At 59.9% G+C, this 20,761-nt stretch overlaps 1 protein-coding gene across 1 annotated transcript; it reads right to left on the bottom strand.

Annotated features, from left to right (window-relative positions):
- Positions 1 to 2,151: 2,151 nt before the first annotated feature.
- Positions 2,152 to 15,044, bottom strand: RRP1 (ribosomal RNA processing 1). Its single transcript, XM_047797552.1, has 13 exons — positions 14,811 to 15,044; positions 13,083 to 13,165; positions 11,579 to 11,636; positions 10,369 to 10,454; positions 9,913 to 9,974; positions 7,676 to 7,805; positions 7,528 to 7,592; positions 7,197 to 7,363; positions 4,793 to 4,878; positions 4,072 to 4,169; positions 3,880 to 3,899; positions 3,134 to 3,244; positions 2,152 to 2,617 (listed from the first exon to the last, which is right to left on the bottom strand). Exons 1-13 carry the CDS (start codon positions 14,941 to 14,943, stop codon positions 2,382 to 2,384), a joined length of 1,335 nt encoding a protein of 444 aa, XP_047653508.1. The 5' UTR covers positions 14,944 to 15,044; the 3' UTR covers positions 2,152 to 2,381.
- Between the last annotated feature and the right edge of the window lie 5,717 nt (positions 15,045 to 20,761).

The following is a 20,761-nucleotide window of genomic DNA, read 5'->3' as shown; positions in this document are numbered from 1 at the left end:
GCGGGGACACCGCCACGGAAATAAAATCAGCCCAGCTTACAGGACAGGCCTGCCCCCTGCAGGGTCAGCTCGAGTTCCTTGGGGAACACTCCCACCCCGGTCCTCACGGGCCGCAGCAGACTCAGAAGGCAAGGGAGTGGCTGCCCGGGTCCCCCACACTAGCTGGGCCCTCCCTCCGTTCTGTCGCAGGCAGGTGGCACTGGAGGGGGGGGGGCCTCCTTTGTCTGGTCTGTGGAGCAACAGGGAGGCCTGGGGTCGGGGCCCCTGTCTGCATTGTGCTGCCTGGGGGGAGGTCTCTGGGCCAAGAGTGAAGAGGTAGCCTCTCCCTGCCAAGCCTGGTGGGCTGAGGCTGTCCCCACACCCATCAGAGGGAGGATCCCCCTGCCTCCCCGCCCCGCCCTGGGTGAGACTCCTGGGGTACAGCCTTTAGACTCGGCCTGGGTCAGAGCTGCTCCCCACCCCTGAATCAGGAGTCAAAGCCTTCAGCCTGGCTCCCCGAGCGGTCCTGGCCACAACTGAGTCTGGGGGCCGGTGTCAGTGCCTTGAGAACTCCAGGCTGTGGTTCTGGACCCTTCTCAGCAAGCCGGGCAAGGCTTTAACCCGGTGACCCAGCGCAGGGGGCTGCCCCCACGACCCCCTCTCCCTGTCCCTCTGGGTGTCGTGAGGCACATCTACATGTGACACGCGGGGTGGGGGGGGCCCCAAAGCACCACTAGTGAACTAGCCCCAGGGACACTGGCCTCACGGGAAGAGCGCCAGCAGCGGAACGGGTCCTGACTGCAGAGCTATCAAAGCTCTCGTGTCACTTCAGACGCCGCGGGCTTCACCCCGACCCCAAGTGCTCCAGGAAACTGTAACAAGCATCCGAGCCTGGTGGGGGTCCTACTGGCCCCAAAACCGAGGAGGCCCCGAGCACGGGCTTCCCGTGGGGCGACCAGACTGAGATCATGGACACCCAAGCTACTGACGTACTGAGGCCCAGCAGGGGGGCCCCTCAAGCAGGAGGATGGAACAGGGCACACCTCGTAAAGCCACCTTTAAAAAAGGTGACGGCTGGCAAACCTCACCCACACCCGCTCCTCCAGGGCTGAGTGGGGACCCAGTGCCCCTGGAAGAGTGGCTGCTCCAGGGCTGGGGCTTCAGGCCAGAAAAACCCAGGGAGCACCTAGGGGACGGGTGGGAACCAGTGCTGGCCCTCCGTCCACGGACCCCCTCCAGGGGCCAAGGCCCGGCTGCCTGGCTGTAGGTGTGCTGGCGTACCTTCCTGGAACCTCGAAGGGACGTGTCCCTGACCAGTCTGACGCTCTGTGTCCTGAGGACACACAGACCTGAGCCGAGAGCCAGGCTCCCTGGGAGCAGCTCCTCGGTTGCCCAGGAGGCCATCTCCCGGGCCACAGGGCTCAGCTTGGCTCAAAAAACACCCTTTCCGTTCCTACCATGGCCTGTCCACCGACAGTTCCCGCCAGCAGAGAGGAGGGAAGGGCCAGCTCTGGGACCTCACCCAGTTTGGCTTCCCCTTGCCCCACCCGCCCGCAGCTGGGCTGAAAAGGGGTCCACTGAGTGCCCGCTGCTGGGTAGGGGACGTGCCTGCAGGCAGCTGGGCCCTGGAACTACGGTTCGGTTCCAGCCTCTGTGGGCCCTTCCTGGGCCGGGCCTCGGCTCAGCCATGACCGGGCAGGCTGACCGAGACAGTGCCCGCCTGTCAACTGGGCAGCCCTCTGTGTGGCCACAGCACCGCAGGAGATCAAGAGCACCAGAGCTCCCAGGCACTGGGCCTCGCTTCTACCTCCCGTCTCCCTGGGATGCTTGGACCAGGGGCTGAAGTGGAACTGAGGGGGGGCGGAGGGAGGCGAACTGGGCCTGGTGGGCAGAGGGGGCGGGGACAACTCAGATCCAGCTCTGCCTCCAAGTCCCAGGTGACAAAGGTGGGCAGGGAGCCGACCCTGCCACCCAAGCAGCAGGGCTGGCACGAGGCAGGGTTCACTGCCAAGCCCCAGCCCAGGGGCGCGGACAACGACGCTGCCAATCGTCGCGCCTCCTTCCAGGGTCCCAGGAGCTGTACAGGCTTCAGGTATAAAATCCACACCCTGGGGACACCTGTGAGCTCGCACCGCGGGCCCTTCTGCAGACGGGCCGGAGCAGGACCAGGTCTGCAGGCACCAAGGAGCACTTTATTTGTGGGCCCCGTGAGGGTCCCCGGCCCCACCGGGTCAGCACAGCCTCGGCGCTTTCGGGGATGCGGGCGCTAAGTGAGGGCCTGACCCCAGCCGCTTCTAGACACAGGAAGTTGGGGAGCAGTAGGCACCCAGAGTCTCGGGAAGCAGACCCGACTGTTCTATCCCCTCACTCTCCCTGGTGGTGTTGGGGGGTCCTGGTGAATGTCACTGGCCCCGTGGGGTCCACTTCCTCTTGGCCTTTGGCTCTTGGCAGTCGGCCACAGTGGCTTTGGGCCTCACCCGAGGCTGCTGCCGCCCGCTGTGGGCCCCTCTCCTGCCTCGGCCCCCAGGCTGCTCCTGGGGCACGGCAGGGTCGGCCCCCGCGCTCCGCCGCCGCCGCTGCCTCCTCCTCACAGATCTGGGGCTTGGCTCTAGACACGAGGCCTCCTCCGCACCTCTCCCTACAACGGCAAGAAGACTGGTCCACCTCCCGTGACTCTGACCGAGGCGCCCGCCTACAGGGCGGGAGAAGCACCCACAGCCTGGGGGGCTCGGCCACCCGGGGCATCCCGAGGAGGTAAATCCCCCGGCCATCGGGCAGGTGCAGCACCTACTCAGGCTCCTGACACTGGGAACACTGACCGGCTCCAAGACAGGACCAGGGCAGAGGCGCTCAAGGGGGCGGGCGGGCCAGGCTGGGGGCGCGGGGGCCAGAGGTGCGGATGGTCGGAAGGGGGAGCTGGGAAAACTGGGCTGGAGCTTTGACTCAACTCGCCGGGGGGGGACACAGAGGCAGCCCAGGGGCCGAAAGGCGTCTGGGCCAGGGCATCACCCCCCGCAGGGCCGCGGGCAGGGGGCAACGGGCAGCAGGCTGGGGAGGGGGTCACGCCTGGAGTCAGCCCTCAATCTCAGGCGACACACGGGGGACGAGGGTGCCGGGGACGCCGGCCCCTTTCAGCCCGCGCTGCCAGGCCTACCTGCCGCGTCCTGCCACCGGGCCTGCGACAAGCGTCTCTTCATTCTCACGCGCCTCCCTCCCCGCGGGTTCCTGTAGGCTTTTTCCGGGACTTCGTCCTCAGGGAAGAGGCCTAGGAACCAGGGCGGGCAGTTAGGGCGGCTGCGAGGGCCAGGGGCTTCTCTTTGGGCGCGCCCTGCCCCCAGCGGCCGGCAGCACCAGGGCCACAGGCTTCAGGCAAGAAAGCGACCCTAGGCTGAGGGCCCTCGGCTCGGGCGGCCCTGTGACAGGACGCGCTGTCCTGGGAGTGGTCACGCTGGGAACGGCAGAGCGCCTCCTGGACCCTGACGGCTGGGGTCACGCAGGAATCCCTGCCTGTCCCGACCCACCAGGTGTGGACACACTGCATGTAACGCGCCTTTTAAATGCACCAGGTGAAGCGTGGCAGGAGACAACCCGCCTGGGGAGAGGGGAACACAGGCTAAGACGGAGGGCAGAGACCAACAGCAGAATCGAGGCGGAGGAGACGGTCGCTGCACCGCAGACCAGCAGCGGCCGCCGGGCCCGTACTAGAAACGCAGGTTCTCGGCTCCCACCCCTGGGACCAGCCCCTCAGGCTCTCAGCCAAGGATCCTGGGCTTCCCCAGGACAGGCGCTGCAGAGGCCCAGCCCGCCTCCCCCGAGAAGCACCAGGGCCGCTGCACAGCACAGCCTGTTGTGCGGGTGACCACGCGCCCAAGCCATGCCCAGGCCGGGGGCCCCACTCACCTTCTGCGAGGTCCTGCAACCTGAAAAGACAGGACAGTTGGTCACCGGGGCCGCGCCCACTGCAGGGGGCCACCCCGGGGGAGCCGTCCCCGCCTGAGCTCTGACGGCAGGCCGCCCGCCCACCCCCGGGTGAGGCCACCGCAAGGGCGGGCGAGCGGGCGACCTCAGCTCAGCGCCTCCAGGGACACTCACTTGCGGATCACTTTGTAGAGGCGCTTCCGGTTCAGAGGCGGGGTGTCCTGGTGACTGGCCACCTCAAACAGCCTGTTGGCCACGGCCTCGTAGTCGAACTGTCCCACAGAGAGACACAGTGGAGCGTGGGCCAGTCACCCAGTGCTCCGGAATGCAAAGCGACAGATCAAGCACGTGGCCCGCTCACCAAGGCCTCGCGCCCACAGCCCCCAGTCCCCTCGGCAAGCGCCGGTGACAGCACACGCTCCCGGGCAGCACGGCCCAAAGGAAATGTGGGGTGCCGTGGGGTGAGCCTCTCCACGGCTTTAAACCCGGCAGGAGCCACGTTAAAACCAGCAGCAACAAGTACCATGAACCTGACACATGTTACTGAACCCAAGTGTCTAAAAGCTCACTCGCCATCCGCCGGCCAACATCCGCCACTTATCAGAAAGGACTCCACGGGCCCGATTCGCCTCAAGTCACAGATCCTGTCTGCTGAGCTGGCTCTGGGCGGGGCCGAAACCCACCACTCAGCACACACCACTCGTGGTCCCCGTGTCCCCAAGGGGCCCGGGCAGGTGCAGGGCTGAGAAGCGAAGCCTGGCCCCTGACCTCATCTGTGACAGGCCTGAGCCCCTGCAGGGGCCCCGGGCACCTGCCCGCCTCTAGATCCCCGCCACTCCCCCTGCCAGAGCGGCTCCGGAGTCGGGAGCTCGGCCCACATGCCCAGGCCACTCACCTGGAGGACGCTGCCAGCATGGTCCTCGTCGTCATCGTCCTCCACCTGCTCCTCACCCAGGACAGGTTCAGCCGCCCGGACAGAGCCTACGACAAAAGGACGCAGGGACTCAGACACACCCGGTGTCATCTGGGCCCACAGCACAGACGGCGGGGTGCTGCCGGCCTCACGCCCAGGGGAGCAGTGCTCTGCGGGCCTGGAGAGGAGGGAGCCGGCCCGTCCTCGAGGGGGAAACCGGAGGGACGAAGGGCGGGTGTGCTGGGCAGCAGAGGCAGGGCAGGGGCCCAGGAGGGAGGGACGGGGCTGGTCCAGCCTCGCGGCGGCCTGGACGGAGGGCGACGGGAGCCAAAGCTCTGGCTGAGGAAGCCGACACCGGCCGGGCGTCGGGGCTGACATCACTACCTACAGAGACAGCTGCCGCCCACAGGCCCAGGCCGCAGGGAGAGACGGGCATGGGCGGCAGGGAGGGACAGCATGCGGCCACCATAGGGCCCTCGGGCTGCCTGTGCCAGGGACTTGGGCGACTGAGAAGGGGCCGGGAGGGCCGGGAAGGACAGTCAGATGGCCAGACACAGCTGGACTGGGCATGCGGGGGGCTGCCAACCAACCGGGGCACAAGCGCCAGAGGGCGCAGAGGCCACCCTCCATCCCGCAGTCAACCTCCCACAAAGACACAGGGCTGCTCAGAGGAGAGAAGGCAGTCCCTTCAACACGCGGTGCTGGGGACACTGGACACCAGGGAGGGAAGAATGAAGGTGGACCCACACCTGCCACCTCACCCTGAAATTAACTCAAAATGCTCAAAGACAGACCTCAAACGGCAGAACTCAGATGGACGCAAGCTTCAGGGAAAGACCAGATTTGGCCAGGATTTCTTGGCTATGATGCCAGAGGCACAGGTAACCAAACAAATTAGACAAACTAGACTTGACGAAAATTTAAAAACTTCGTGCGTTAAAGAGACGACTGACAGAGGAAGACGGCCACCAGAGAGCGGGACACGGCTGCAAATCGCTTGTCTGGGAGGACTGTCCGTCATCCAGAACAGAGGCAGAGCCCTGCAGCTCGACCGAAGCCAGTCGGACTCGAACACGGGCGAAAGACGGGCGCAAACATCTCCCTCTCCAGAGAAGACCCACGAGCAGCCGAGCACGTGAAGACTCCCCACGCCGGCGATCAACAGGAGAAGGCAGATCCCAGCCACTCTGCCCCCACTCCCCCAACACCAGAGGCCAGCGAGCGCTGGTGAGGACGCGGGCACCCCGGGGCCCTGGCGCGCTGGCGATGGGAACGTAAACGATGCAGCCGCCGTGGGAGACACCATGGGGGGGGTCCCTCAAAGGAGAACCAGGGAACCACCCTAAGTCTCCCGGGCAGACTCGGCCTCAGAGACAGCGCAGCAGAGCGGGGGGCCGGAGCTGGGCGGGAGGGCGGGGCTGGCGGCAACCAGGACGGAGCTTCAGTCTCGGAGACGCGACGTGGAGGAGGTGGGTGGGCGGGTGACAGCTGCACAGCGTGAACGTACGGAATGCCACGGAGCCGCGCGCTGCCGGACGGCCACGGGGGTAAACTGGTGTCAGGGGTATGCCACCACAGTGAGAGAAAGCCAGAGGCAGGAGAGCCCTGAAGCCGGTGGACCACACACGCCCCTGGAGCCAAGGACAGCGCACGCGTCACCCAGAGGAGACAGCCACGCGGGACCAGCTGGCGTCCCACCAGGGCCCAGAGCAGTGTTGAGGCGGACAGGCCCGACCAGACACCGCTGGCGCAGAGCCCACGGGGACGTGCACACGCGGTGGCTCCCAGCTGGTCCTCCACTCGCTCGCTTGCTCGCTCACTCATCCAACGCGAGCCAGGGGCGCCTCCTGGGGGCCGGGGGCCGCTCCTGGCACCAGGGACACAGCCACAGTCAGCAGAGCCCCCGCCCTGTGCCGCTGACACCCCTGGGGTGGAAGGCGAGCTGGAAAGATGAACAAGTGACCTACGCAACTTTCAGGGACTCGCGCCAAAGACGAATGGTGGCAAGGGCGGCGAGCAGGGCGGGGTGAGGGTTGGCGGCGGCACTGTCCACAGTGGGGGTCAGGGCAGAGCCCTGGAGCCAGAGGGCAGACACCTGCCAGGGGGTGGAGAGCAGGGCTGGCGGCCTGGGGCAGGGGTGGCGGGGCAGAGTGGAGCCTGGGGCTCGGGACAGCAGCAGAGGCCACGGTGGGGGGCACGGGGAGGGTGTGGAGGGAGCGTCGGGTGCCAGTTTCCAAGGTCACCCTGGCAGCATGCTGGGAACAGACCTTGGGGGGAAGGACAGAAGCGAGGGGACAGGACAGGAGACGAAGGCAGGGACCCCGGCAAGAGCCACCAGAGGCCTGACCCAGGCCAGGCACCGCCCCCCAGGTGCAGGCGTCCTCACCCCGAGGGGGCTTCCCGGGCAGCACAGCCCGGTCCTGCTCCTCCCCCTCCGACGTCGCCTCCTCCTCCTGCGCCTCCAGCTCATTCATGAGCTCCTCGATGGCCAGTGGGGCCTGTTCCACGATGGTTTCAAAGATGCCTCGGGTGATGCTGTGCAGAACCAGGGGGCTGGGGGAGCGGGCACAGGGCCGCCCGTCAGGCCGGGCCTTCCAGGGGAAGGAAGGCCGACGCCTCGTCCCACCCGCCCCACGGCCCCGCGGCCCCACCAGACTGTCATCTCCCTGAGAGGGCACCCGGGACCCCAGAACGAGGCCACGGGGCCCGGCACTCACTCCTGGGTCCGGGCGGCCACCCTGCAGAAAGGCTCGATGAGCCGGAGGTTCTGGTCCGCTGTCAGCTGCGGGAGAGGAGGGGGCTCGGCTCTGGGGACAGACCCGGCGCCAGCCCACCCCTCCCCGCCTGCCCGCCCGCCACACCCACCTCGTCGGCGCCCACTTTGGTCAGCTCCTCCAGGAAGACCTCGAGGAAGTGGCTCTTGACCCCGTTGGGGGCCTGGCTGTCGGGGTGCAGGATCTCTGTGGTCAGCAGCTCCAGCAGCCGCTCGGTCTGCCTGCGGGAAGAAACGGCACGTCCAGCAGCCGCACGCACGAGGGCACGGTGGGCACGTGGTGGTGGGGGTTCGCTCCACCTGGGGGGCTCTGGCAGGAAGCGGTGCAGCCCGGCCCCCAGTGCACGAATAGCCAGGCACGCGGCACAGAGGGCTCTGCAGGTATAGATTTACACGGTGACAGCCGGCACCGAACCCACAGCAGGACGGACACTCAGCTGCCGAGCTGCATAAACCTTCACAGGCCTCCAGCGCCCCAGAGGCCGCGGGTGGGCATGACGTGAGGCTACTACCGCCTGGTCTGGTGTCTGCTGTCCCCACTGGGACCTGCGCAGGAAGGCTCACGGGGACAGAGAGAGCACAAAGTGAGGCAGAGACCAGAGAAGAGGACGAGACTGCCTCGCGGGTCGCGCCGCACCAGCACGTCACATGTCACGCTGGTCTCAAGCGTCTCAGGGGCCCAGGGTTCCCAGGAGCTCGAGAGCCAGTCCTGAGGGGCCTGGACGTACCCAGCTGCTCGACAGACACACGGAGAGCGATACCCCAACTGCGACGTGGGCAGCCTTCCAACAGCGTCCCGGAGACGCGGGTGCTGTACAGGCGACACAGCGCCATCCTCAGTCCAGCAGGAAGGGGCCAGGCTGGGCACCAGAGGCCTCCTCCGGCCAGGGACACTCACCAACACCCACCAGAACACAGACTCGTCACGCTGCCCAAGAGGAACAGCTGAGACTGGCAGCTGCTGACCCAGGGCAGTGGGGGGTCACCAGTCTCTTCAGAAGGGTCCAGGCGTGGAATTACCAGTGACAAGGAGGACGCAAGGCCTCTCCAAACACCGACACAAAGGGACAGAGGGAAGGCCATCCTTTGACATTTAACCCTGCTTCAGTCACCGCCACCCCCAACCCTAAGTCCTAAAAAGGGGGCGATGCCATCTCGGGGCTTCGCGGGACTTTAAGGATGAAAAGCACTAAAAACCAGAGGCACCCACATTCACCTAGTTTCTCAACCCAGAAGAAGTGCAGGAACCACAGCCCGACTCCTGATCTTCCTTACGGGGGCTGGGGGCTGGGGACCGGGCGGCGGCGCCCGGCGCGAGAACGTTAACGCCGCGTCCAGAAGATGAGAAAGCCCTAGGCCAACGCGGCCGCGAGCTGCTCTGTCTGCCCGCCACCTGGACAGCTGACAGTTCCGAGGACCACGTCCCCAGTAAAAACTGCACCGTCACGTTTTAACCACGAATCAAGTCAATACCGTTGCCTCTAAGGTCCCTCCCCAAATCACACAGCGGCACTGACACACGGGGCGTCCGGAAACGTGTCGGGAACCCTTAAAAGGCTGACAGTTCCACGTCTGAGACGGTGCCACTTTGGTATCTCGTGCAGAACAATCCAATGTCTTAAAATCAGTTGTCTGTTGGAATTAAAATTACTTCTTAATGTCTTTTAAAAGTTTTCTCAGTTCCTTCTGCTGGGTATCCATCACTCAAACAGTTAGCAAAAAAAGCTTTTAAAAGATTTTGATTTTAAAAACCTTAAAATATGAATTTTCAGAAACCCACTTTGCAACTGTGATCTCAGACCTCCCCCTGCAGGTTTGGAACCCTGCCTGGGTAACCCAGCGGTACCCTGAACGCAGAGCCTTTGGGTGACCAGGCAGCAGGAGCCGGTGCCCTCCGCCCCCTGCCCACTGGAGCAGGACCCGCCCCCTCCGGGAACCAGGCAGCAGGACCCCGCCCTGCCCCGTCGCGGCCTGGGCGGAGCAGAAAAAGGAGGCCCTTGCAGCTGGGAGGGGCCAACTGCCCACCGCAAGCACCACTGGCAAAAGTGCAGTCTGGACATCAAGCATTTCTGGAGCCGAGAGCAGTGGCCGCTGGCCCGGACGGCCCCTGTTCTACAAAAGCCGCTGCTCAGTGGCGGCACCTCCCGGGAGGACACGGTTCTGATCCACAGGGAGACCCACCATCAAGGCTCAGACGCTTCCACACACACACACACACGACCATGTGCTCACAGCACAAGGCAGCCTTCAACGCAGGCGGACGCACCAGCAGAGCAGATGCCCGGGCGGGGCGGGCAGCGCCGCGGCTGCAGGACACGAGGGCACTGACCTCTCTTCCCATGCCCGCATCTTCAGGGCCTTCAGTGACTCGTGCAGGACCATCCGCATGAGCTGTGGCACAGGAGACCCCGTCAGCGGGCACGGCCCAGAAGTCCCCAGACAGCCCCCTGCCCCTGTTGTGTCCCCACATGCCCAGCGGGTCCTGAGACAGCAGGAGCAACCCAGCGGCTACGAGGGACGGGGCACCAGGTCTGACCCAGAGGCCGCTGCCTCTGAGCCCTGATCCCAGCAGCCGGTAGCACTTCCCGTCTCCCTACCTGCTCATGTGACCCCAACATCCCACGAAGGGTCAGTTGTGGGGAAGGTGACAGAGGACGCACGCAGAAGGTGCCCGGGCCGAGACACCCGCCCACATCCCCCCCACCTCAGGGCGCCTGCTGCCCGGGAGCCCTCGCCTGGCACCTAGCCCAGCTCTGTGGGGGGCGACCCCCCCGCAGCTGCTCACCATGTAGAACTTGTCCAGGCGCAGCCGGTCGATGCCCGCCCACTCGCGGTTCATGGTCTGCCAGAAGGTCTGCAGGAACAGGTGCTCTGGAGCAGGGGAAAGGCCAGAGAGAGTCAGGAGGAAGCAGAGCCCGTCTCGGGAGGTGAGAGAACGTGAAGAAGCCTGAGCAGGACGCCACGGGGCACCGACCCACCACCGCCCCAGAGTCTGCTGGGCTGAGGAACTGTGCCACGGATTTGACTTTAAAAGGGGGGCTTTGGGACTTCCTGTGGTGGCTCTGCAGAAATGAATCCGACGAGCAGCCAAGAGGATGCAGGTTCGATCCCTGGCCTCGCTCAGTGGGTTAAAGATCTGGTGTAGCCGTGAGAGCTGTGGTGTAGGTCGCAGATGTGGCTCAGATCTGGTGTGGCTGTGGCTGTGGTGTAGGCCGGCAGCTGTAGCTCCGATCTCACTCCTAGCCTGGGAACCTCCATATGCTGCGGGTACGACCCTAAAAAGCCAAAAAAATAAATAAAATAAAAAGGGGCTCTTAGGAACCTTGGAAAGAAAAGCAAAGCCCAGCTACAACCCCGAACCTCAGCCACGTTCTCTGAAGCCCCTGCTCGAGAGGCAGTGAACAGGACCAGGCTCGGGGCATGAGGACTTTGAAAGACACGAGTGATTCCAACGGGCGGGCAGCGGGGAGAGAACGACTGGCCTTGGTCAAAGGAGGAGGACAGTTACTGAGAAAGACGCGCAGCAGGAGGCTCACAATCGCCAAGGAAGGTGCGGACACGCAGCTGCCACCATCCCAGCCTCCGCTAGAATTTTCTTTTTTGAAGGGCCACACCTGTGGCACATGGACGTTCCCAGGCTCTAAGGGTCCCGTCCGAGCTGCAGCTGCTGTCCTATGCCACGGCTCAAGGCAATGCCAGATCCTCCACCCACGGAGAGCCAGGCCAGGGATGAACCCACATCCTCGTGGATATGGCTCAGGTTCTCAAGCTGCTGAGCCAGGATGGAAACTTGCTTTTTCTTTTTTTTTTCTCCCACTGTGACTTTAAGTAGAAGGGGTCAGCCCTCGATACTCCTGAGCTGAGCCTACTGTCCCGGTCAATGCCTTGGACCCCTGAACAGGTTTCCCACAGCAGCACCTGCAGACGCCCGCTGGACCAGGGACCTCTGCCGCTCGGGCCGCACTGCAGGGTGTGACCACGGCGTGGATACTCACGTGCCTCCGTGGTCTGGAAAGCGTGGACGAGCTGGGAAATGGTCCTGCCAAGTTCCTCCTGTGCAGGAAACAGCACACACACCTCAGTCCCTGAGCACGTGTGCCTGACAGCAACGAGCCACAGCAGGAAGACAGACACTCAGCTGGCCTCACCTGAGGTGGGAACCGGCCCCCAGGCTGTGCAGCAGAAAGGGGGCGCTGGCAGGCCCTGAGGCGCCCACTGCCTGCTGCAGTCACCGTGCCAACCATCCCCGAGCCTACCCTCGACAGAGTCTAGTTCGGGAGGCAGGGGCCAGAGCACAGAAACCCGCATCCTCAGCAAGCGCCCTCACCGCCCCGCTGGCTCTGAAGAGTAAATAATTCCCGCAGTGGGAGCTCCCTGAGGGCAGAGTGCTCAGGACGTGGCACTCTCACCACTGCAGCCCGGGCTCAATCCCTGGCCTGGGAACTGAGGTCCCACCTCAGGCCACTGCACGTCGCAGCAAAAACCAGAACACCTCCCACTGAGAAACCCTCGACAGAGGCTGGCATGTCAGGGCAAGCCCCTCAGTGATGGACGCTGACGTGTCCTGCAGGTCCACGTGCTGGACAGTGTCCCACTCTGCTGTGCTTGTGTGAGGACAGGGGCGTGTAAGAAACCTCAGAACTTTCTCCTCATTCTGCTGTAAACCTCCAACTGCTCCAAAACCAAGATCTATTTCTTTTTCTGTTTACAGCCAAACCTGCAGCATATGGAAATTCCCAGGCTAGGAGTCGAATCGGAGCTGCAGCTTAACCCACTGAGCGAGGCCAGGGATTGAACCCATGTCCTCACAGACACTATGTCAGATTCTTATGCCGAGCCACAATAAAGTCTATTTTTTAAAAAGGCAATTCTAGGAGTTCCCATCGTGGCTCAGTGGTTAATGAATCTGACTAGGAACCATGAGGTTGCGGGTTCGATCCCTGGCCTCGCTCAGTGGGTTAAGGATCCGGCGTTGCCATGAGCTGTGGTGTAGGTTGCAGATGCGGCTTGGATCCCAAGTTGCTGTGGCTGTGGTGTAGGCCAGCGGCTACAGCTCCGATTCGACCCCTAGCCTGGGAACCTCCATATGCTGCAGATGCAGCCCTAGAAATGGCAAACAAACAAACAAAAAAATAAAAAGGCAATTCTAAAAATCAAGAACAGTGAACAAAAAACAGCTAGCAGGAGAAACACCTGCCTCAGAAGACTTGGGTTCTGCCCCTCAGCTCCCAGCATTTCGGTGCTCAGTGAAAGAGACCAATGGCTGTTTCACCGGTGACCATACCGGCAAGGAGCAGTGTCGCCGCAGTGCTCAAGTCAGCAGTCTGACACCCACTGCACCCAAAGGCCCCGACCCCTCTAGCTACATACGTAAACATATACTGAAGCTACAAATCTCGGCCCAGCGTGTTTGCTGTGGTCAAAAGGGGCCAACATCTGCTCACGGTGCTCCCACTGCAGCTGCTGCCTCAGCCCCTCGCCGCCTTCCCCTCCCCTCACCTGGAGGAGTGGCTTGTCCTGCATCCACATGCAGTAAAACAGGCCTTTCCACACCTTCAGCAGATCATCATGTGTGAAGCTACCTGCAACACAAACAGACCAACCATTTACTTATTTAGTTTGACTTTTTAGGGCCGTACCTGCAGCATATGGAGGTTCCCAGGCTAGGCGTCTAATCAGAGCTACAGCTGCCAGCCTACACCACAGCCACAGCCACGCCGGATCTGAGCTGCATCTGTGACCTGCACCACAGTTCATGGCAATGCCGGATCCTTAACCCACTGAGTGAGGCCAGGGATTGAACCTGCAACCTCATGGACACTAGTCAGGTTCGTGACTGCTGAGCCACGACCGTAACTCCTGAACCCAACCTTCTAGAGCCAGAACACAGCCAGAGAAAATGTGACGGCCTGAATCAGACCCAGGTCCTCTTACTGTAAAGGTACCTCTCCCTACCCCCCATCGCCCCAGCCATCTCCCTAACCCAGAACCTGCTGGGCCTAGGGCTGGAGGGACCCCCCAGGGCACAGGTTCATTCATTCTGTGAACACTGACAGATCTTCAAGCACCAGGCACAGGACTCCACCTTCACAGATTCAAAGCTGAGGGAGCATTTCCTAGGCTGGATGGTAGCTACACAGGCAAACGTGTGGGCAACAATTCGCCCAGCGTCACACCAGAGATCTATGACTTTTCTTTGTTTGTCTGTTGTCTTTTTACAGCTGCACCCATGGCATATGGACGTTCCCAGGCTAAGGGTCAAATCCAAGCTGCAGCTGCCAGCCTACACCACAGCCACAGCAATGAAAGACTGGAGCTACATCTGTGACCTACACCTCAGCTCATGGCAATGCCGGATCCTTAACCCACTGAGCGAGGCCAGGGATCAAACCTGCATCTTATGGATACCAGCTGGGTTCTTAACCTGTTGAGCCACAAAGGGAACTCCCGCTTTTCAAGTCTTCAATTCCAAGTTAGCTGCTTCAGACTCGTTATGAAAGCGGATATATAAAGTCACTCGCCGGGAACACACTGAGGTCCTGACTGCGGTGTCTGGCAATGTTCCTGGGCAACGGTTCTCGGACTCTAGCAAAAGGATCCCATCACCCAGAGGGTCTCTTAAAACACACTCTTGGCCCACCTGCCAGTTTCTGGTTCAGCGAGGCAGGGGTGGGACCCGAGAACCTGCATTCCTAACAAATGACCAGCTGCTGCTGGAGTCACATTTTGAGAACCACTGCTACATAGAACGCTTAAGAAGCACGTTCTCTGAGGAGCGCAAACCACAGTGAAACTCGGACAGCAACCCAATTATTACACGAGAGAAAACCTCCAACACTGACAAATGCCGCTCTGAGGAGAAAATAAACGGTGCCCAAACAGTGGGTACCAGGGATATATGGACTGAGGGCTGGGAGGGGGACTGCTTCCCAGAGAAGGCAGGTCTGAGCTGGGAAAAGGAGATAAGGGGCTGGGGAGGGGGAGTCCACGCTGAGGGACACGCGGCCACTGCAACACAAGGTGAGCGCCGAGAACCTTCAGAGCAGCGAGGGTGGGCGGCAAGCGGGTGGAAGCACCCACGCAGGCCCCGCCCGCACGGCCCGACCACGTGGAAGACCCACGCCGTTGGAAGGGGCCGGGGCCGCGGACGCCCCGCGTCCCCCTGCCCGCCAGGCCCCTCAGGCCCCCCCCGCCCCCTCCGCCCCCAACTCGCCGAACCGCGCCCACCTTCGGCCCGCTGCGTCCTGGCGACGATGTATTTCCGGAGCTTCCTCACCGCCCGGTCCCGGGTCACCTGTTCGTTCCCCGCCAGGCGCTGCGCCAGCTGGATCTCGGGCGGAAGCTGCACCCGCGGACCCATAGCGACCGCGTGGAGACCCCTGAACCTCCGCTACCGCACCACTTCGCCTGGGCGCGCGGCGTGATGTCACAGCCTGCGCGGGCCTAGCTCCGGCGCGGAGTCTGACGTCACCGGGCCGCGCCGGCCTCTCCGAGACTCAGAGTGACGTCACGCTTCCGCGCCGGCCTCGCCGGGGCCTGCGCCACCGCCTCCTAGTGGCCGTGGCCCGCAACGACAACGCCGCGTCAGTGTTGGCGGACTTTCACTCTGGATCCTGGGTATTAAAGGGATGTCCTTAAGCGTTTGCCCGCCTTTTATTATTATTATTATTATTATTATTATTATATTATTTTGCTGAGGGTGGGTGGCTGTAGTTAACCCCCAGCTGCTGACGGAAGGCCCTTCCTTAGCAGTGAATGTCAGGGAGCAGAGACAGAGGAGCGGTGGAGGTGGCAGAAGACACTGCGCAGCCTCCAGTGAATCGTTGGTTCCGAGAAGGTCCTGAGAAAATGCCCCAACAGGGAAACGAATCCGACCGGGAACCGTGAGACTGAGGGTTCGATCCCTGGCTTCGCTCCGTGGGTTAAGGATCCAGTGTTGCTGTGGCTGTGATGTCGCCCAGCAGCTGCAGCTCTGATTCAACACCCTAGCCTAGAACTTCCATGTGCTCGGGGTGCGACCCTAAAAACCAAAGAAAGAAAGAGAAAGAAAGTGCCACAACAGCCCAGGGAAGTGGTCAGGGACCGGGTTTGTGGGACGGTCCCGCCACCTGCAGTGGTGTGCCACCGCTGGCGGGCACCCCAACCCTGCAGCAGCACAGGTGGGGTGGGCTGCTCTGACCTCGTCCAGCCTGTTGGAGTGCACCCCAGCTTCAGGACATGGAGGAAGGCCTGTCGAGGAGGCAATCTCGATCCCAGCCCTGAGAGTCTGACTTTCTTCACAGTTACGCCATGAAGGAAGGCATGGGTGAAGCATGTGTAAAGGAGGGGGTGCAATATGCAAATCTCGATTGGGTCCTGGTTTATTTATTTTTGCTTTCTAGGGCCGCACCCGTGGCATATGGAAGGTCCCAGGCCATGGCCACAGCCACAGCAACGCTAGATCTGAGCCGCGTCTGTGACCTACACCACAGCTCAGGGCAATGCTGGATCCTTAACCCACCCAGCAAGGCCAGGGATGGAACCTGCATCCCCACGGATCCTAGTCAGGTTTGTTACTGCTGAGCCATGATGACCCTGGATCCTGGTTTTTTAAAAAGCTAAAAATTCACTTGGGGAGTTCTGGCTGAGGCCCAACGGGATCAGGTGCACTTCTGGAGGGATGGGATACAGGTTCCATCTCTGGGGGCCACAGTGGGTTAAGGATCTGGCAGTCGCAGCTTGGATCCCTGGCCCAGGAACTCTATATGCTGCTTAGTGGGAAATATATATATATATTGGGGTCATTTGGGGATGATTGGGAAAGCTTGCTCATAGGCTAGACGTTAGTGTACACTGCAGAAGAACTGTTGTCTTAGGGGTGACAGTAATGTTTGGGAGAATGGGCCTCAGCCGACTTTTTCTGTAAAGGGCCATGTGTCAGGGGAGCAGCAAGACTGAGGAAGACTCATGGATGTGATTAATTATGGCAAAAGGGGGAGTTCCCATCGTGGCGCAGTGGGTTAACAAATCCGACTAGGAACCATGAGGTTGCAGGTTCCATCCCTGGCCTTGCTCCGTGGGTTAAGGATCCGGTGTTGCCGTGAGCTGTGGTGTATGTCTCAGACACAAAGTCTTGGATCCCGAGTTGCTGTGGCTCTGGTGTAGGCCAGCGTCTATAGCTCTGATTAGACCCCTAGCCTGGGAACCTCCATGTGCTGCAGGAAGCGGCCCTACAAAAGGCAAAAAAAAAAAAATTATGGCTAAAGGGGAGCAAGCACAGGGAAAGGCCTTGTAGAGTGAGAACTAGCTGCGACAACACACCTTCAGAAGGAGCTTGTTAGGAGTTCACCCATGTTGTAGCAGTTAAGGATCTGGCATTGTCACTGCTGTGGCTTGGGTTCAAAACCTGGCCTGTGAACTTCCATGTGCCAGAGGCACGGCCCCAGAAAAAAGAGAGAGAGCTTGTGAGAGCAGAGCCTAGGCTGCCAGGCTCATCCCCAAGTTCCAGACTCCCAGAGGGAGAGCAGATGTCCGGCACACTTCATGTTGTTTGGACAAACAGTTTAGGGGAAAGCGAGGCACTCTTATCACAGGGTAATGGGACCTTCTGCGCGTCCCCATTCCCAGAGGCTGGCTGAAGGCCACACTTGTAAGCTGGGCTTTCGAAGGATAGCAGTCGGGCCTGTGCTGACTCTTCTGCCATGTTGGGACAGTGTGTGTTTTCATCTTTGTGGACCAAAACCACTGCCCCCATAGGACAAAAGCAGCTACAGCCCGTGTGTGCATGAATGGGTGTGGCTCTGTTCCAATAAAACTTTATTGTCGAAAGCAGACCACGGCCCAGATTAGGCCCAATGGGCGTCGTTTGCCAGCACATGATGGAGAACAATGTCCTTATTTTATGTTTATTTATTTAGCCTTTTTTTGGGGGGGGGGATGCACCTGCGGCATATGGAGGTTCCCAGGCCAGTGGTCTAATTGGGGCAGCAGCTGCCGGGACCTACACCACAGCCACAGCAGTGCCAGATCCAGGCCGTGTCTGTGACCTACACCACAGCTCACAGCAACGCTGGATCCTTAACCCGCTGAGCGAGGCCAGGGATCGAACCCGCGTCCTCATGGTTCCTCGTCGGATTCGTTTCCGCTGTGCCACGACAGGAAGTCCCACAGTGTCTTTACGTTTAGGAGATAACTGCCAAGAGTTTGGTGGGGGTGAAGTGTCATGACGTCAATGAAAAGATACACGTTTACCCCCGTGGTTCTCAAGGACACATGGCAGTATGTTAGCAATGGTCGGCTCCAGGGCGTTCATGCTCTATTCGTCCAGCTTTTTCCGTATTTGAAAACAGTATTTCAGCTCTTTCGCCAGTAGTTTAAGTGCTGCAGGAGTGTCAGGCTGCGCCCCAGGCAGCAGGGGTGCTGTTGAACCGGAGAAGGTTCCAGCCTCACTTGCCTGAGTCTCAGCAGGTGCGCAGGGCAGTCAAATGACAAATCTGAGCCCTCGAGAGAGGTTGGTGCTCCACGCTGTAAAAAGCCTAAAGCAGGAAAAGAAGACACCAAAGCCTAACAAGCAATTAAAAAAAAAATTTTTTTGGGGGGGGGAGTTCCCGTCATGGCGCAGTGGAAACGAATCTGACTAGGAAACAGGAGGGTACGGGTTCGATCCCCGGCCTCGCTCAGTGGGTTAAGAATCTGGCATTTTGCCGTGCGCTGTGGTGTAGGCTGTAGACGCAGCTCGGATCCTGCGTTGCTGTGGCTGCAGTGTAGGCTGGTGGCTGCAGCTTTGATTTGGCCTCTAGCCTGGGAACCTCCCTATGCCGCAGGTGCAGCCCTAAAAAGACAAAAGACAAAAAGCAAACAAAATCAAAAAGCCCCTCTCTGTCCACGGGGGCCTCTCCCTTTAAAGACTGTGCGCGTGTGCGTTATCCATTAACCAGACCTCCGCCACGGTGGGCATGTGCCCGCTCAGCCCGGAAGACCAACTTTCTCCCTTTCTTCCGAGGAATGTAACTTCTTACAAGTTCTTTCCCAGTTCTTTCTCCCTGCCGAGCTGTGTGTCCCTGCTGAGCTGTGGATATGATACCAGCACGTCCTTCGACGTACAGTCCTTTGGAAAATGGACGTGACCATGGCTTTGTCTTCCCACAGGCGGAACAGTGCTTGCATTTTCCGAAAGACTGTCTCCTGGGTTATAATCCTCAGTTGGGCTCAAATAAAACTCTTTTTTCTCCTTAAGTTGGTTGTCAGTTGCGTTCTCATCGACAGTTCTAGATGCAAAAGTGTCCCCGTTTAGGAGACTTTTCAAAGTCTCCTGGGGGCTGTCGCAGAGCTTGCTGGGTGCTGGGGGTCCCTGGGCACCGTTGGCAGCATGGCCTGGGCAGAAGGGCTGTGCCCGGCGTCGCTTTTTTTACATGTGTGTGTGTTTCACATTTTATTTAATATATCTTATTTCACGAAAGGATATTAGTTCCTTTCTTGTTTTTTACAGCTCTTAAAACATTTTTATTTTATTAGAATTGGTGCTGCCTTCTTGAAAGTCTTTTTTTTTTTTTTTATCTTTTTGCCTGGTCTAGGGCAGCTCCCTCGGCATATGGAGTTTCCCAAGCTAGGGGTCTAATCGGAGCTGTTGCTGCTGGCCTACACCACAGCCACGGCAACGCCAGATCCGAGCCACGTGTCTGCAACCCACACCACAGCTCACGGCAATGCTGGATCCTTAACCCACTGAGCAAGGCCAGGGATTGAACCCACAACCTCATGATTCCTGGTTGGATTCGTTAACCACTGCGCCACGACGGGAACTCCCTTGAAAGTCTTAATATTGGAACAAGGGCCTGAAATTCGCTTTGCATAAACCTTAGACAGCCTGTCTGTTCGGGCTGCTGTCACCACCCAGGCCCTTGTCCCTCAGACCCCCACCCCATGCCCCCACCCTCTGCTGAGTGGCTCTAGGACTCAACTCCCGTCACCTCCATATCCTGCACTTCTCCCCCCGTTTTTACACTCTCATTTTTCTTTTATGGCACACCTGCGGCATATAACGGTCTCAGGTGGGGGACCGAACCCTCGCCTCCACAGCAACCCAAGCCACTGCAGTCAGATTCTTAATTCACTGAGCCACAGCAGGAACTCCTACTCTCTCGATTTTTATTAGAGAAAAGTAAAGAAAATTAGGGAAATAAAAAAAGTTAAGGGAAGGAACCAATCATAGTCTCATGACCTAAAGGAAAAATTTCTGACAGATCTGTTCTTTATTTTCTCTGCAGTGAATTTTTATTAATTATGTTAACTTATTATATCAATTATATTAATCACACTGTATTGACATGTTTTTGCCTTTTTTTTTTTTTTTTTGGTCTTTCTGCTATTTCTTGGGCCGCTCCCTCGGCATATGGAGATTCCCAGGCTAGGGGTCCAATCGGAGCTGTAGCCACCGGCCTACGCCAGAGCCACAGCAACGCAGTATCCGAGCCACATCTGCAACCTACACCACAGCTCACGGCAATGCCGGATCGTTAACCCACTGAGCAAGGGCAGGGATCGAACCCACAACCTCATGGTTCCTAGTCGGATTCGTTAACCACTGCGCCACAACGGGAACTCCTGCCTTTTTTTTTTTTTTTTAAGGGCCACACCCATGGCATATGGAAGTTCCTGGGCTAGGGGTTGAATCAGAGCTGCAGCTGCCAGCCTGCACCACAGCCACAGAAACACAAGATGCTTGAACCCACTGAGCGAGGCCAAGGATCAGACCCACATCCTCATGGATATTAGGTTCAAAACCCACCAAGACACTTTTGAAACTGCTTTTTAATAACATGTCAAGTATTTTCCCATGATATCATTCACTTCTCAAGAAAATGCAGCATTTCAAAAACATATTTCTCAAGAAATATGCAGTATTTCTTCTAAAGACAGAGTCTTTTTTTTTTTTTTTGTCTTTTTGCCTTTTCTAGGGCCGCTTCCCGCAACACATGGAGGTTCCCAGGCTAGGGGTCTAATTGGAGCTGTAGCCACCAGCCTCTGCCAGAGCCGCAGCAACTTGGGATCCAAGCTGTGTCTTCAACCTACACCATAGCTCATGGCAATGCCGGATCCTTAACCAACTGAGCAAGGTCAGGGATCGAACCCACCACCTCATGATTCCTAGTCAGATTCATTAACCACTGCGCCACAACGGGAATTCCGACAAAAAGTCC

The sequence above is a fragment of the Phacochoerus africanus genome, chromosome 1 (assembly GCF_016906955.1).
Source record: "Phacochoerus africanus isolate WHEZ1 chromosome 1, ROS_Pafr_v1, whole genome shotgun sequence".
NCBI classification, from domain to species: Eukaryota; Metazoa; Chordata; class Mammalia; order Artiodactyla; family Suidae; genus Phacochoerus; species Phacochoerus africanus.
Note: the sequence above shows the minus strand (reverse complement) of the source record. Positions and strands in the feature narration are given on the sequence as shown.